Here is a 13,915-nt window from a genome sequence, read left to right on the forward strand (position 1 = left end):
AGTTGCTAGGCAACCACTCTTATCAGCACCATGGGTCCAAGTGCAGCACTGCTGTTCTCTTCTCTTCTCTCATCTTATTCTTATTATCTCTCTCCTCTCTTTCGCTGTACTCAAGCTAATCACATTTGAAGATATGATATCATTTTGTGAGTATTAGAAACCCCAAAAGCTGATAGTCATGAGTGGTGTAAGCTGTTGTAATTCTAATTTATACTTTTGTTTTTAAAATAAATAAAAAACAGGTCACTCAAATGTTTCTAACCTACTTTTGCACCATTTTCTAGTCTACCACACTCAATGTCCTGTATGTAAGGTATTTGTCAGATTAACACATGATGCTGTTTCTCCAGAAATTCCAGGCATGTGCAGCACACAGACAAGACCCTGGCAACAGCTTCTATTGAGAAAGGTAGAAGAACTTTAGCCTACTGATTGAGTGCTGGTGACAATTGAGGGTTATGCTACTGTTAAAAAGTATGTTTCTATGGCAAATGAGAGAACTATTCATGCATTCCATGTTGAAGAATAAATAGTTTGACTAACTACTACTGGCTGGTTGGATTGAGGTAAGGCAGAAATACCGGATCACGCGCGCCACGCTTCATGGAAGAGCACTTCCGTCCGCGCGCACGTCAGCAGGTGCAGAGAGCAGTGGGGGTCTCGCGGCTTCATCATCACTGCATCGAAATTACGCCGGTATATAAAAATTTGACATCAATATAACATTCTCAGAAAATGGTAGCAAAACAAAGGATCCGTATGGCAAACGAAAAGCACAGCAAAAACATCACGCAGAGAGGGAACGTTGCAAAGACCCTGGTGAGGCGACGCGTTTCTTCATGCTGTGTGTTCCATCATCAGACGAAAGGAGATGCAAGACACCGATTCAGTTAATCATCACTGAGAATTGCATGATTTCCAAAAATGTGACCCATCCATTTCATAATGATAAATGATTGATTGTGTAGGCATATCTGATGTTATGGTTCTAATTGGGTATCATCAAAAAAAAACGCATGTTGTAGCCTATCTAATATGATTAATTTCAAACCATTCTGATCAATCACACGACACATACAAGCCGCAATTAATGAGTTTTCAAGCCCTTCTCCATTCATTGTAATTCATGGTCCGTTGGTTGGGTGGTTTATCAATACTGTTGGCTGTATGTTATATAATGGTCGATTATCTTGAATCGGCGGTTTGCCACAGGGTTTACAGCCCGGTATTCTCCCGATCAATAATTAATGAGAGATCAATGCCACGTAGATAAAGATCGAGATTGTCGATAAGGATGGTGTCATCATCTGGTTGAACAGTCCATATAGAAGGCTTGAGGTTGTTGATGAACTCTATGGTCGATCTGTATCCTGACCGGGTCACAAATACACGCACAGTTTTGTATTGCTATGCTTGTAGGGACCATAGAATTCCCACCCAAAATCCGGTTTTCCCTAACCTTAAATCTAACCCTAACTCTAACCTTAGCCCTAAACCTAACGTGAACCCTAACCTTAATTAGATTCCTAATTGTAACCCTAACCCTAAACTTAACCCCTAAGCCTAAAATAGCATTTTTTTTCTTGTGGGGACAGGCAAAATGTCCCCACTTGTCTGAATTTTCCTTGTTTTACTATTCTTGTGAGGACTTCTGGTACCCACAAGGATAGTTAAACAAAATCACATACACAGATATTATAGGACAGGCAGTGATACTGATTATTATGTAACTCTGGAATGTAGGTTTCACTTCCTCATGGGGACTGGTTACACTACCACTGCTACCACTGCTGGCTTGCTTCTGAAGCTAAGCAGGGTTGGTCCTGGTCAGTCCCTGGATGGGAGACCAGATGCTGCTGGAAGTGGTGTTGGAGGGCCAGTAGGAGGCACTCTTTCCTCTGGTCTAAAAAATATCCCAATGCCCCAGGGCAGTGATTGGGGACACTGCCCTGTGTAGGGTGCCGTCTTTCGGATGGGACGTTAAACGGGTGTCCTGACTCTCTGAGGTCATTAAAAATCCCATGGCACTTATCGTAAGAGTAGGGGTGTTAACCCCGGTGTCCTGGCTAAATTCCCAATCTGACCCTCAAACCATCATGGTCACCTAATAATCCCCAGTTTACAATTGGCTCATTCATCCCCCTCCTCTCCCCTGTAACTATTCCCCAGGTCGTTGCTGCAAATGAGAACGTGTTCTCAGTCAATTTACCTGGTAAAATAACGGTAAAATAAATAAATAAAATTAGTTGAAATAGTGTACATTAAACACTTGTATAATTGTGCTGTAATAGCCTTAGGGAAATGGGAGGTGTTCATAATTTATTAAATGATCATAACTGCTGAATATAATGTTATAGTAGTTGTTATAGTATTCCCAATTTATCCACCGTCTAACAGATTCCTTTTTATGGCAGGCTAATTTGTTCTCTTGGTGTTCCTTAAGATGTCGGTTTTTCTTCTGACAACCTTGAATTATGAAACTATACCAGAAATCTTACCATGCCTTCAACATGACTGCATTGTGCAAGGTGACACTGAATGGAATAGCTCACTGTGGAATAGAGATTGTTTTCATTGTTTGTATTAGAATAAAGGAATACTTGGGGTTTGCGCTGTACATTCTAGATAGCAATTGTGTCATCCACAATAATACCGTACCACAATCAGAAAGCACATGTGTGCTATCCAACTGTATTATGACATCATCCACACCAGACCACATCGTGTGGTTGTGATGGTTTATGATGCTGCTGGTCTAGACAGCCAGGCAGGCTGAGGGTTTCCAGAGACATATTGTATATCATGTGTTTTTACATCAGTGGTTTGGTTTCCACTTCTGTTTTCCATAAGAACTAGATGTGTTCATAGCTGAGTCTGAGGGGCTACATGCTAACTCTGCAGAACTCAGTTTATTATTAGATCCAGTCTATTCTGGTGTAACTGGGTACAAAACACCCACACCGTGATGAGAACAGGGTTTAAAACAGTCAGACTGACTGGACTAACATGGTTTGAAACGTGTCCTATTCAGCATGTTGTTGATGTAGGCCTAAAGGTCATAACACTGTATGAAACTTCATCCAATGGATGTTTGTTCAACCTGCTTGGTCTTCCTCCACCAAGCTGTGTCCTGTAGTCACATATTCTGCACAGTTTTGACCGCCCTTGATCAACAACTGTCCGACCTTGACCGTCATACTAACTCTGACCTTACATCCGACCTTATGTCCAGTGTATGTGGCCAGTCAGAGGAGGATGCCTCTCAAGATTTCCTCCTTCTACAGTGGAGGTTTCCTGGCCATTGTTACACTAAACTTGCTCACTGGGGGTTCAGGCCCTATCAGGTACTAAAATTACATATCTCTAAAACTAAAATAGTTAACTAACGGAAGAACACCGATAACAACTGTTTAATTCAGAAGGATCATGTTGTTTCCAAAGGGGTCCTAAGACAAGACATGACATAAATAGTGACATTTGGATGACATTTGACCTGTACAGTATGTCTCAGTGGTTGAACATTCTTGTTGTTTTCTCTCCCTCTCAGCGACCTCAGGAAGAGAAGTACCCCGTGGGGCCGTGGCTCCTGGCTCTGTTCGTCTTCGTCGTCTGTGGATCAGGTAAGGCCCAAACATCCAGTGTTCAACATTCTGTTTCACATTAGCCTTGATATTACTCACCTAGGGAACATTGGTTAACCACAGACCTAAACCAAATGTAGTTTTACTTCAGTTTTCTGCTCAATAATTTTGCTTAACTGGATGTTTTCTTGTGTAACAACAGCCACTTTCTCTTTAAGCCATCTTTCAGATCATCCAGAGCATCAGGATGGGAATGTGATCCAGAGGCCCCACAGACTCTCCCCTCTCTCCCCACACCCGCTCATCAGACCTGAGGCTGCTCGCCACCCTACGCACCTCCCTAACACCTCCAGGAGGCCTGGAGGTCCGGACAGCTCTGTGTCCATCAGGGAAGGCCTGAGAGATGAGTGGACCACACCCCTTCCCCCCTCGATTTTCTCGATCACACGTTTACAGAGTTCCAGGCCGTGGAGATGAGAGCTTTTCTACTGACAGTCTAAACCACAACCAATGGCTGGCTCAATCTCGTACAGTGTGTTTTACACCTGCTCATATGTGTGAGTGTGAGACTGAGTGTATGTGTATGTGTGTGCAGTCAATGATGTGACTAGCTGCTGTGCAATACTGCTGTGTTTCTATATACACTCACCGAACAGTTTATTAGGTACCCCACCTCGTTCACGAAAATGGATCGCTCCTACTGACAGTGACCATGGCTTGCTATATAAAGCAGGCAGACAGGAATCTAGACATTCAGTTACTGTTCAATTGAACGTTAGAATGAGCAAAACAATTGACCTAAGCGACTTGAAGCGAGGTATGATCGTCGGTGCCAGGCGCGCTGGATCCAGTATCTCAAATGGCCGCCCTCCCGGGCTTTTCATGCATGACAGTGTCTAGGGTTTACCGAGAATGGTGCGACAATCAAGAAACATCCAGTCAGTGTGGGTGAAAACAGCTCGTTGATGACAGAGGTTGTAGGAAAATGGCAAGAATCGTGCAAGCTAACAGGTGGTCCACAAACAGACAAATAATGGCACAGTACAACAGTTGTGTGCAGAATGGCATCACGGAACACACAACTCGTCGATCTTTGTCACGGATGGGCTATTGCAGCAGACGACCAAACTGGGTTCCACTCCTATCAGCTAAAAATATTAAGAAACGTCTCCAGTGTACACGCGATCACCAACACTGAACAATTGAGTGGAAAAACATTGTCTGGAACATGACAGCGAGTTCAGTTTACTTGAGTGTCCTGCGCAGGCCCCAGACCTCAACCCAATAGAGAATCTTTTGGATGAGATGGAACGGGGTTCCGACCTAGTACTCGATGGAAGTACCTAATAAACGGGCCGGTGAGTGTATATCTGTGTTGTGTGAGAACCTTTTTCAAATAAATGTGACTCATTTGGGACATGTCTGTTTGTCTGCTTTCAGTTCCACTTTGGCTGCTTCTATCCCAGCGCATGTTGTGCAGATTCAGCTTGCTAACAGTGGTTAATTTGGGGCTTCCTGGTGTGTGTGTATGTGTGTGTGTGTACATGCATATGTGAGTGTTATATAACTTAGCACTAAAGAACCACGGCTTCATGGAATGTCAGGTGTCTTAATGTTTAAATTCCAGGTGCCTAACCGTCACAACTATTTACCAGGATTCTGTCATGTCCTTTCTCCAACATACCTGTATGACACCAGGGTTACGTCTTGTTACTCAGCCTCTCAAACTTATGTCTCCCGAAACCATCCTTCAAGGCAGACGGCAGCTTATCGTCATTTGAATGGAATGCTGTTCACACATTTATCCAGTGTGGTGAGTTGTGGAGTTATACAATCGCTGTTTGTTCACTTGAAGTAATGGGCCGAAGCAAGGTGCTGTTCCTGCTCAATTGGAGTGATTTGTGGACCATGTAATCTATGCAGCTGTTAACTAAGGCCGACCCTGGTGAAAAGCAGAGGAAAAGCTTAACCTACAGCTTGCAGTATACAGGCAGTGCTCTGTTGCTGTCTGTTTCATATGTTCTCTTTTCAGTGTACAGTAGGATGATGTGGCCCCAGACACTAAACTAAGGTTAGTTTTACATTTCCCCTCCATAATGGTTAAGGTTGAGACTAAGATTCAACTGCTGCCTACTTCTGACAGCCCTGGCACAGCAGTTTTGAAGCATGCTACAGTATGAGGACAGAGAGAGACTGCAATAAGTAATCAGCAGACACACTGGTCTGATTGTTACAACAGTAACCCACAGCAAAGGTCTGTCTGCTGAACACGATGAGGTCAATGCTCAGCCTGGCATTTCTCTGTCTCGGGGAGATGAAGAACACTGCCTGGCCCTTTCCTACACAGATCCCTCTGTGTGTGCATTTCCTATCCTATATAAACAGGTCTTCCCTAACTCACCCCTGAAACACAGGACATGACATAACCTAGCCATGGCAATATGTGTCAAAGCTCATCCAGCAGTGCAGCTATAACATGCCTCCAATCCTACAAGTAGAGATGCCAATAGTTTACTTGACTAGAAAAAAGGTGGAGGAGACTACCATTGGACTGCAGGGGAGAGAAAAAAAAAATAAAAATCAGGGACAGGGTGCTGGTTTGTTATTTACATAAACATGTGGTATCCATACAACCAGTAGGCCAAGGAGGACCACCAGCTTTTGTTCACTTGGCAGGTCAGCACTAAGTAAGAAGTTGATGTTAAATGGCCTACAGGTTAAGGTTAATTATTTAAACTACAGAAGTAAAGGAAGACTAAAGTAAATATGAAGAGGCATTAACAAGTTGATTATTCCTTTAACATTTTTATTGAAAGTTGTGAAGTGAAACTGTCAAGTGCAATTGTGTTAAGTATGTTTACAATACCTCATCTGGTTTGAGGAAACATGCACGGAACATGAGCATACAACTTATACATAGAATGCAAAAAATCAATTTCAGTTTTTCTTTATGATATTCAGAGTAATGTGTTTGTTATGTTTAAGAGCTGATCATCGTTAGTACTTCACCGTCAAAATGAAAACAAAATAAAGTTACTTCAAATCATTTCAAGTGAACGATGGTTTACAGTAGGCGTTAATGTTGCAGCCGAAGATATGGATACTGGATATTTGTCAGTTAAATAACCTCCACAGCTCTCTATTGTCCTGAATTACAGCATTAAAAAGACAGCACATATCTTCAGACCAGCCCATTACTAGGCCTAGATCACTCACCATTTGTACTTCACCTAAATAGCATCTGTCTTCTCACCTTATGTCACTATATTACACAGTACTTACACTACATATACAGAAATATACACAATGTAGAAAGCCCATCAACTCCTCTTTGAAAATGCAGCTTAGCCAAACATCTCAGCCCCTGTGCTCCTTTACATGAGAAGAGAAGCTGCCATGATAGGTTTAACAGGGCGCAAGGCTGTGGGGTTCAAATTAAAATAATATCATAATCATCATCTCTTTTAATAAGCAAGTGTAGGCTACTATACTCCATTCAATCCCACAGTTTAAATGATGACGTCCATGGAAATGTTGTCGTGTTCTCCCTTCAGATCTCCTCGCCCTCCTCCGCTCCACTCACCAGATGGGGACTATCACACCATGATAATCCTCTGATTTTTCACGTTGTCACCATGAGAGGTGCTCCATTCTCTGTCTGTCTCTCTGTAGCACGCAAGCAGAAGGGAACCGCTGTATTTATTTACATTATCAGGATTCAGCAAAGCATGGCCGTTACTATCTCCCTCCATCATCGTTACCACTGAAGTCGACATCACTTGAAATTCATTGACACAGGTACAGTAACTAAGTCATGTCCACTTTTTTTGTTGGTTTTGTTTTTCTTAGTCAGACAATCTTGTTTTTTCTCTCTCCTAAGTCCATTAATTTTTTGGCAATGTTCATTCTCCTATAACAGCCCCTTTCCCTTCGCTCCGAGGCAGATTGTCTTTGATAGTGTTTTTAATAGTCTTGAAACGATGACACAACCCATCACCGCTCTCAAAGTTAAATATGTGCAAATTCTTGTCTTAACAGCGTAGCCCCGTGCAATGAAGGCCTGGTTGTTCTGCAGCGTTAGAACAGGAGTCTGTCTGAGGACTGTCAAGTCAGTCAGGCCCTGATTGGTTGATAGACTTCCTCATCTACCCCTCTCTGGGGGTAGGAGGTGATGCTACGCAGAGGGTCCAGAGTTGTGTGATGGTTGGGCCGGGGGTAGGGTTGGTGCCTGGGCTGGAGGCTGTGTGGAGGTGGGAGGGGAGCCTGTCTGGGTCTGGGCCTGGAACTGAGCCATCTGCTCTGGGCTGGCCAGGGTCTTCAGAAGGCTGTTCTCCTGCTCAAGCTGGGAGTTCCTCTCAATCAGCTCCTTGATCTGCTCCTTCAGAACCTCCACCTCCTCCCTCACTGCGTACATCAGGTGGCTCTTCACCAGGTCCTAAAGGGACAGAGAGATCAACAAACAGAACAGAGACTTTAGTCTAGTTTTTTTAATTTTTTTTTTATTTTTTACACGTGACAATTAAATATACCATATGAAAGAAGTCAAAGATAGTGTTACATAGTCATTTCACCCCTACCTACAAATTACCTCGACTAACCTGTACCCCCCACACATTGACTCGGTATCGGTACCCCCTGTATATAGCCTCGTTATAGTTATTTTATTGTGTTACTTTCTATTATTTTTTACTTTAGTTGGTAAATATTTTCTTAAACTCTTTCTTGAACTGCACTGTTGGTTAAGGGCTTGTAAAGGAAGCATTTCCCAGTAAGGTCTACACATGTTGTTTTTAGCGCATGTGACAAATCAAGTTTGATTTGAAATGACATACAAAACAATGTTAAGTTTGTGTTGTTTTTTTTAAATGACCATACATATACATTATACTCTTGATGCAATTATAATAATGTACGCATAGCATTACTACTGCTCTTTCTGTGGGAATCACTAATACTATGTAATACTATGTAATACATGTTAATTATTGTAGCTAGCTTCTGTTTGTTTTAATATAAGAAGTGGGTCTGATCTTAAAACACATAACCTGTTTGAGCATATGGTTAAAATCAAGACAAAGATTCTGTAGATTTAGGGCCAAATATTCCCAGGGTCTAAAACTCCCCTTCCTCTAGGGCCAGGACGCAACGTCACCAAACAGACAAAATGGCCGGCCCACATACACGTTTTAGCCAATCAGAGCTTGAGATATTTATATCTTATATCTAGGCGTCAAATATTTTCTGTTTGCCTAGCAACAAAGGCAAGCACAGTATGGCGCGAGTGAGAACGTCCTTAGTGGGCAGGGATCCAGAGACAATAAAACATTAGAATACTGAGGAAATTAATATAAAATGCACGCGCGCTCATCTCGTTTTCCTTGTGTCAACGTGTCTATTCAAATAAATGGTAGCTTCAGGTAGAAATCGAAACAGTGTTTTACAGTTGTGGATAGTACACATAACATGAATGTACATATGGCCCATGTGCTACCATGCTAATCTGGATACGACTTTGCGTGATGACAAACCTGGCTAACGTCTAGGCCCCCATAAATACACTTTGGCAAACTAAATATTACATTGACGTCAAGGCGCATAACACCATATGCTGCTACATTGTTGCCAGAGCATCAAGCTATTCTCGAGCTATGTAACAGCGCCAAATTAAATGGGTTACAAAGTAACGTGCAAATCGAAAGTGAATCGAGGTTTTTCAAATCCAGTAGCGTTTAGAAAGACAATCAGCAAAAGGCTGCATGTTGCGTGACTTCCCAGTTGTCGCTGGTTACATGGTTATGTAATCCATTCATTGCGCTAACTGAAGCAACCTTTTCTTTTAACTGATCATTCTCCGAATGTATTCTTCGAAATAAGTTATATTCGCATGTGATTTGTGTAGTATAGTTTGCAGATAAAGTGAGTTTTAGATTGCATAAACTTACCATAGCCTGTTCAATTTTGTTGTCTATGGCCACCACACTGGCTCCTGACGAACTGCAAGAATGAAAAGAAAATAAGTCTTAATACACTGCATCGGTAAGAATGAATGAAAGCAAGTACTGTCGATGTTGCAGGTCTAACACCAGTCATTTCAATACAATGAAATACAGTATAAATCTCCTTATGCAGGTGACATCACTTCGACTGAAGACCATTCTAGAGCCAAGTGTTCAGAGTGTATTGAATAGACCGCAGACCATATTCCTCTCAAATGCCACAAATAAGCCGTACATGTTCTATTACTGTCATCAATGTAAATCAACTAATGTTCTTTTACTATCTTCAATGTAAATCAACTAAGGGGGTTAGCTACAGCATTTCCTGGGCCAGCAATAAGCAAAGCCATCCTAGTGATGCCCCATCACGACAAGTGCATTTTCTCTCACTGAGCCCAATCAAAATGGCAGCCTCAGCATTAACGTCATACAAAAGGCATTTGGCTATACTTTTATTTCAATAATCAAGTTCTCTATAATACATAGACTCCGTGTTGTATGATCAGTGTATAAAGCAGCGCTTCTTTCGGGAATACAGAAAGAATATTAGCTGCCAGCAATAGGCATCCTCCTTGCAGCACAATGTCATCGTAAAATATATTTACCTATTGTCGAGCCTGACAGGTGAACTATCCGAGCTCAGTAACGAAGATAAAAACGAGATAGAAAAATTCCTTAACTGGCAAACACCGAGATCCATCGCCACTGTTGTATAGTACGGACTATTCATGCTATATCACAGATATAAACCAAGCTTTAAGCAACGAAAAACTCCTCTCTCGACGATTATCGTGTATCACAAATCACATTATCTAGTTCCGTGGTTCGGAGGCGTAAGCAGGCACCTTATGTCCCTTCAGAAAAGCCTCGTATCCCGGGAAACCTGAACATCTATCTACCGCTGCAGCACAAAGAATCTCCAAGGTCAGCTCATCTCCGCTCGGCTGAAAATCTGCAGCCCGGGGACATTTGCATAATGCATCTAAGAAAAAGAGCGCTCCGATGCACCCGATTGGTGGAGGGATACTAATATTTGCATAATCTATGTAGGAAACGCCCATACCTGCGGCTCAGCTGATTTAATTTTCATAAATTATTTAGAGGATGCACCCTCTGCCGAAACTGGGAAAAACCGGATGAGATGGTGAGGAACACTACAGTACTTCAAAGACACAAAGATGGGACATGTTTACTTGTCGAGAATCAGGCTACCAAGAATTGTCCGAATACCAGGAATTATACAGAGAAATGGACAATGAAAAATGATGTATTTGGTACATTTACAACAACCAAAACGACTAAACGCGATGAAAGTGTATATTATGAACAAAAACGAATCAATCATTCACACAGTAGAAAATAACCTTTCAAGATCATTGTAGATCCAAAAACTGAACATATCTGAATTGTATACAAGTTCTGCACGTCAACATACCGCCCCCTGGCGGTTACTATGAGCACAGCGGTTACTATGAGCACAGACCCAAACAAGGATAACAACACTCCAGTCCACACAGGGTTTACTCAAACCATTTAAGAATACCCAATTACAACAAGTAAACAAATGCACTCAGAACTCTTCCAGCACGTTTTGTATATGTGCCAGGGACACAGGCCCCTCAAACCATAGATGAGTCAGACACTAACCAAATTCACTTGAAATGCTCCTTGCACCATGCCTCTATTTTAGATGGACGCATTTGCTCATTTTATTAGTGCTCCAGAAATTAGAAGAACTGTTGTGTCAGTCCCCCCAAAAAACTAATTTTAGCCACACAAAATACCTATTGACTGTAAGCAAAACACTAAGGCGTGGGTAAGTGAATTGACGGGCAAGATGGATAATAACATGTACTTGTTTTGTTAATGTCCTTATGAAAGTAATGTTAGAAAAATCTAATCAGAGACCGTAGACCAGTGTTAACCAAACCTCCTGGAGTACCCTCAGCCAGTATTTTATGTATTCCAGAACTAGCATAGCTGATTCAAATGGTCACCTAATCATCAAGCCTCTCATTAGTTAAATCAGCTGAGTAGAGGTTTGGGAAACACTGCTGTAGACTATCCATCCAGAGTCCTTAACTTGTCTACACTAAGTCAGACATTTACCTGCCATGTGCCCTACACACCTTACGACAACCATTACTGGAGATATTGGGCTTTTTCTACTCATGCCACCATGGCAAAACAAGATAAAATTACCACCCATTCTATCAAAGACAGCACAAACACACCATCAGACCCAGAGCACGGATTCAACTGATCACATCCTCATATTTACAGACTCAGAAACTACACTATAGGCTAGTGCCTGGTGAGGTGGCTTCTCCCTGACCCAAAGCTACACCTCTGAAATAAGAGCTGTAAGAACCTTTAGATGTTGTGATTCTGAGGTAGGAGATATCCATCAACTTAATTAAGGGGTTCATTTTAAATAGCGCTTTTCCAGATGCTCCAAGCACTTTCTATTGTATGGGGCAAAGAAACACACCATATCCATTATCTGTGTGTAGCAAGCAACTGGGTGAGGCCATGGCAGCCATTTTGCACCAGAGATAAGCTCATCACACACATCAGCCATCACAGGCTGATATCTGTTCAGTGCTGCTGAAACATTGGCGTCTGAACTATACCAAACTATAGCTTGAAATCAAAGAAATATACTTTCTCTTGTTATACAATTTCAGTACTTGGATGTACAGAATACACATGGACACATGCCTTGCTTGTCACAGAAGACACCGTAAAGGCCTAAAGGTTGTCTTTTATGGTGATCCATCTACAGTAACTGTCAGTAAAATAGCTTAGAGTTAGACAACAAAAAAATAGCTTCTGTTCATTTGCGTAAAAGTTTTGGCTGAGAATGATTTAGTGAACTCCACATAAACACACAAGCGCAGACTTGCCTCAGGGAGCTAGAATCTGTGAATATGGACTTGACGTTCCAGGGGAGAGAGGATTGCACATTCTCCCTATGAGGACTTCTGAACAACAAGTCCCTAAAGTAGGCCTAAAGCTATGAGAGCATAGTTTATTTCATGAGAAGACAGGGCCTAGGGAGGGTTTCATTCTTGTTGAAATCCAGAACATTAATCATAGAGAACCTAGTTTCTATATTAATTTTAATGCAAACCAAACCATAACAGACAAGGATGTGGATGAGCATCCTAGTTGGCCTACTATGTGCAGCAGACAAAGCCTTCACACATACAGGGGATTGAGTGTTGCCGTCTCAGTACTTCTGGGGGAAGAATGGAACACTCATCCACATATCCAAGACATCATACACACACACAGATCTCAAACGCACCCTAAACACAACTCAAAAACAGACATTGCCCCTAGACGCAGCCATAACACTCTTCACACACTGATTTCATTCACACAACTCGACCCATCCCAAATCTTACATTCCACAGTGTCACATACGACAGAAATCTGACCCCCGCGGTGTAAAGGGCTGTGTGCTGAGCTAGGGTGATTTATGCATGTGCCCTCTTTTACACACCCTACCTGGGAGGAAAGGAGTGAGAGAGGATGGGTGGGATACCTGGGAGGAAAGGAGGAAGGGTGGGATACAGGGAGGGAGAGGGTGGCCACTGTTGAAGAATGTCTTAATCCTGCCAGCAGGGTGTAGGGATTAATACCAAACAGAGACACAGAGTTAGAGAGACACACACTAGAGCCTTACACACAGAGAAAAATATAACACGAAGTAGGGGTGTGTGGTTTCATAGGAAAGGCAAAAAGGTTCATGTGTTTGGGCATACACAGAGGTGGTCCAATATCACCACATTTAAAGATCCGGTACTACATTTTTTGTATTATTTTTGTATTTTATTTAACCTTTATTTATTTAACTAGGCAGGTCAGTTAAGAACAAATTCTTATTTACAACTACGGCCTACCCCGGCAAAACCCTAACCCAGACGATGCTGGGCCAATTGTGCGCCGCCCTATGGGACTCCCAATCACGGCCGGTTGTGATACAGCCTGGAATCGAACCAGGGTCTGTGGTGACGGCTCTAGCACTGAGATGCAGTGCCATGGACCGCTGCGCCACTTGGGAGCGCATTAACGATAAACACAAAATAGTCTACTACATAGTAATTAAGGCCACCCTTTCATCCAGTTATTCACAGATCTATCAGTCATAGGAAAGGTGTCCATCTTTACACACAATTCACAGAAAGTTATCTAGTTCTGCAGAACTTGGCTTGGTGTTAGTCTGAGATTCAAACATAGCCCAGTGCTCAGTACTGAGTCCATCCAACAGTAACAGTGAATATACGCAGTGTACAAACATTAGGAACACCATGCTAATATTGAGTTGCACAC

At 42.3% G+C, this 13,915-nt stretch overlaps 2 protein-coding genes across 6 annotated transcripts in view; one reads left to right on the top strand and one right to left on the bottom strand.

Moving 5' to 3' along the window:
- Positions 1-591: 591 nt before the first annotated feature.
- Positions 592-4,996, top strand: serp2 (stress-associated endoplasmic reticulum protein family member 2). Its single transcript, XM_055878083.1, has 3 exons — positions 592-819; positions 3,548-3,620; positions 3,800-4,996. Exons 1-3 carry the CDS (start codon positions 736-738, stop codon positions 3,838-3,840), a joined length of 198 nt encoding a protein of 65 aa, XP_055734058.1. The 5' UTR covers positions 592-735; the 3' UTR covers positions 3,841-4,996.
- A 1,374-nt stretch (positions 4,997-6,370) lies between these two features.
- The window catches only part of LOC129820941 (TSC22 domain family protein 1-like), a 66,869-nt gene continuing 59,324 nt past the window's right edge, over positions 6,371-13,915 (bottom strand). For 3 of the 5 annotated variants that reach the window (XM_055878077.1, XM_055878081.1, XM_055878080.1), the window contains exons 2-3: positions 9,524-9,575; positions 6,371-8,016 (exon numbers count right to left, since the gene is read on the bottom strand). In XM_055878077.1, the coding sequence (XP_055734052.1) occupies positions 7,756-8,016; positions 9,524-9,575 (313 nt within the window). In that variant the 3' untranslated portion in view covers positions 6,371-7,755. Of the gene's footprint in view, positions 8,017-9,522; positions 9,576-10,182; positions 13,392-13,915 lie in introns of those variants that run through there. The other 2 variants (XM_055878079.1, XR_008754256.1) reach the window with 2 other exon arrangements.

The sequence above is a fragment of the Salvelinus fontinalis genome, chromosome 23 (assembly GCF_029448725.1).
Source record: "Salvelinus fontinalis isolate EN_2023a chromosome 23, ASM2944872v1, whole genome shotgun sequence".
Lineage (NCBI taxonomy): Eukaryota > Metazoa > Chordata > Actinopteri > Salmoniformes > Salmonidae > Salvelinus > Salvelinus fontinalis.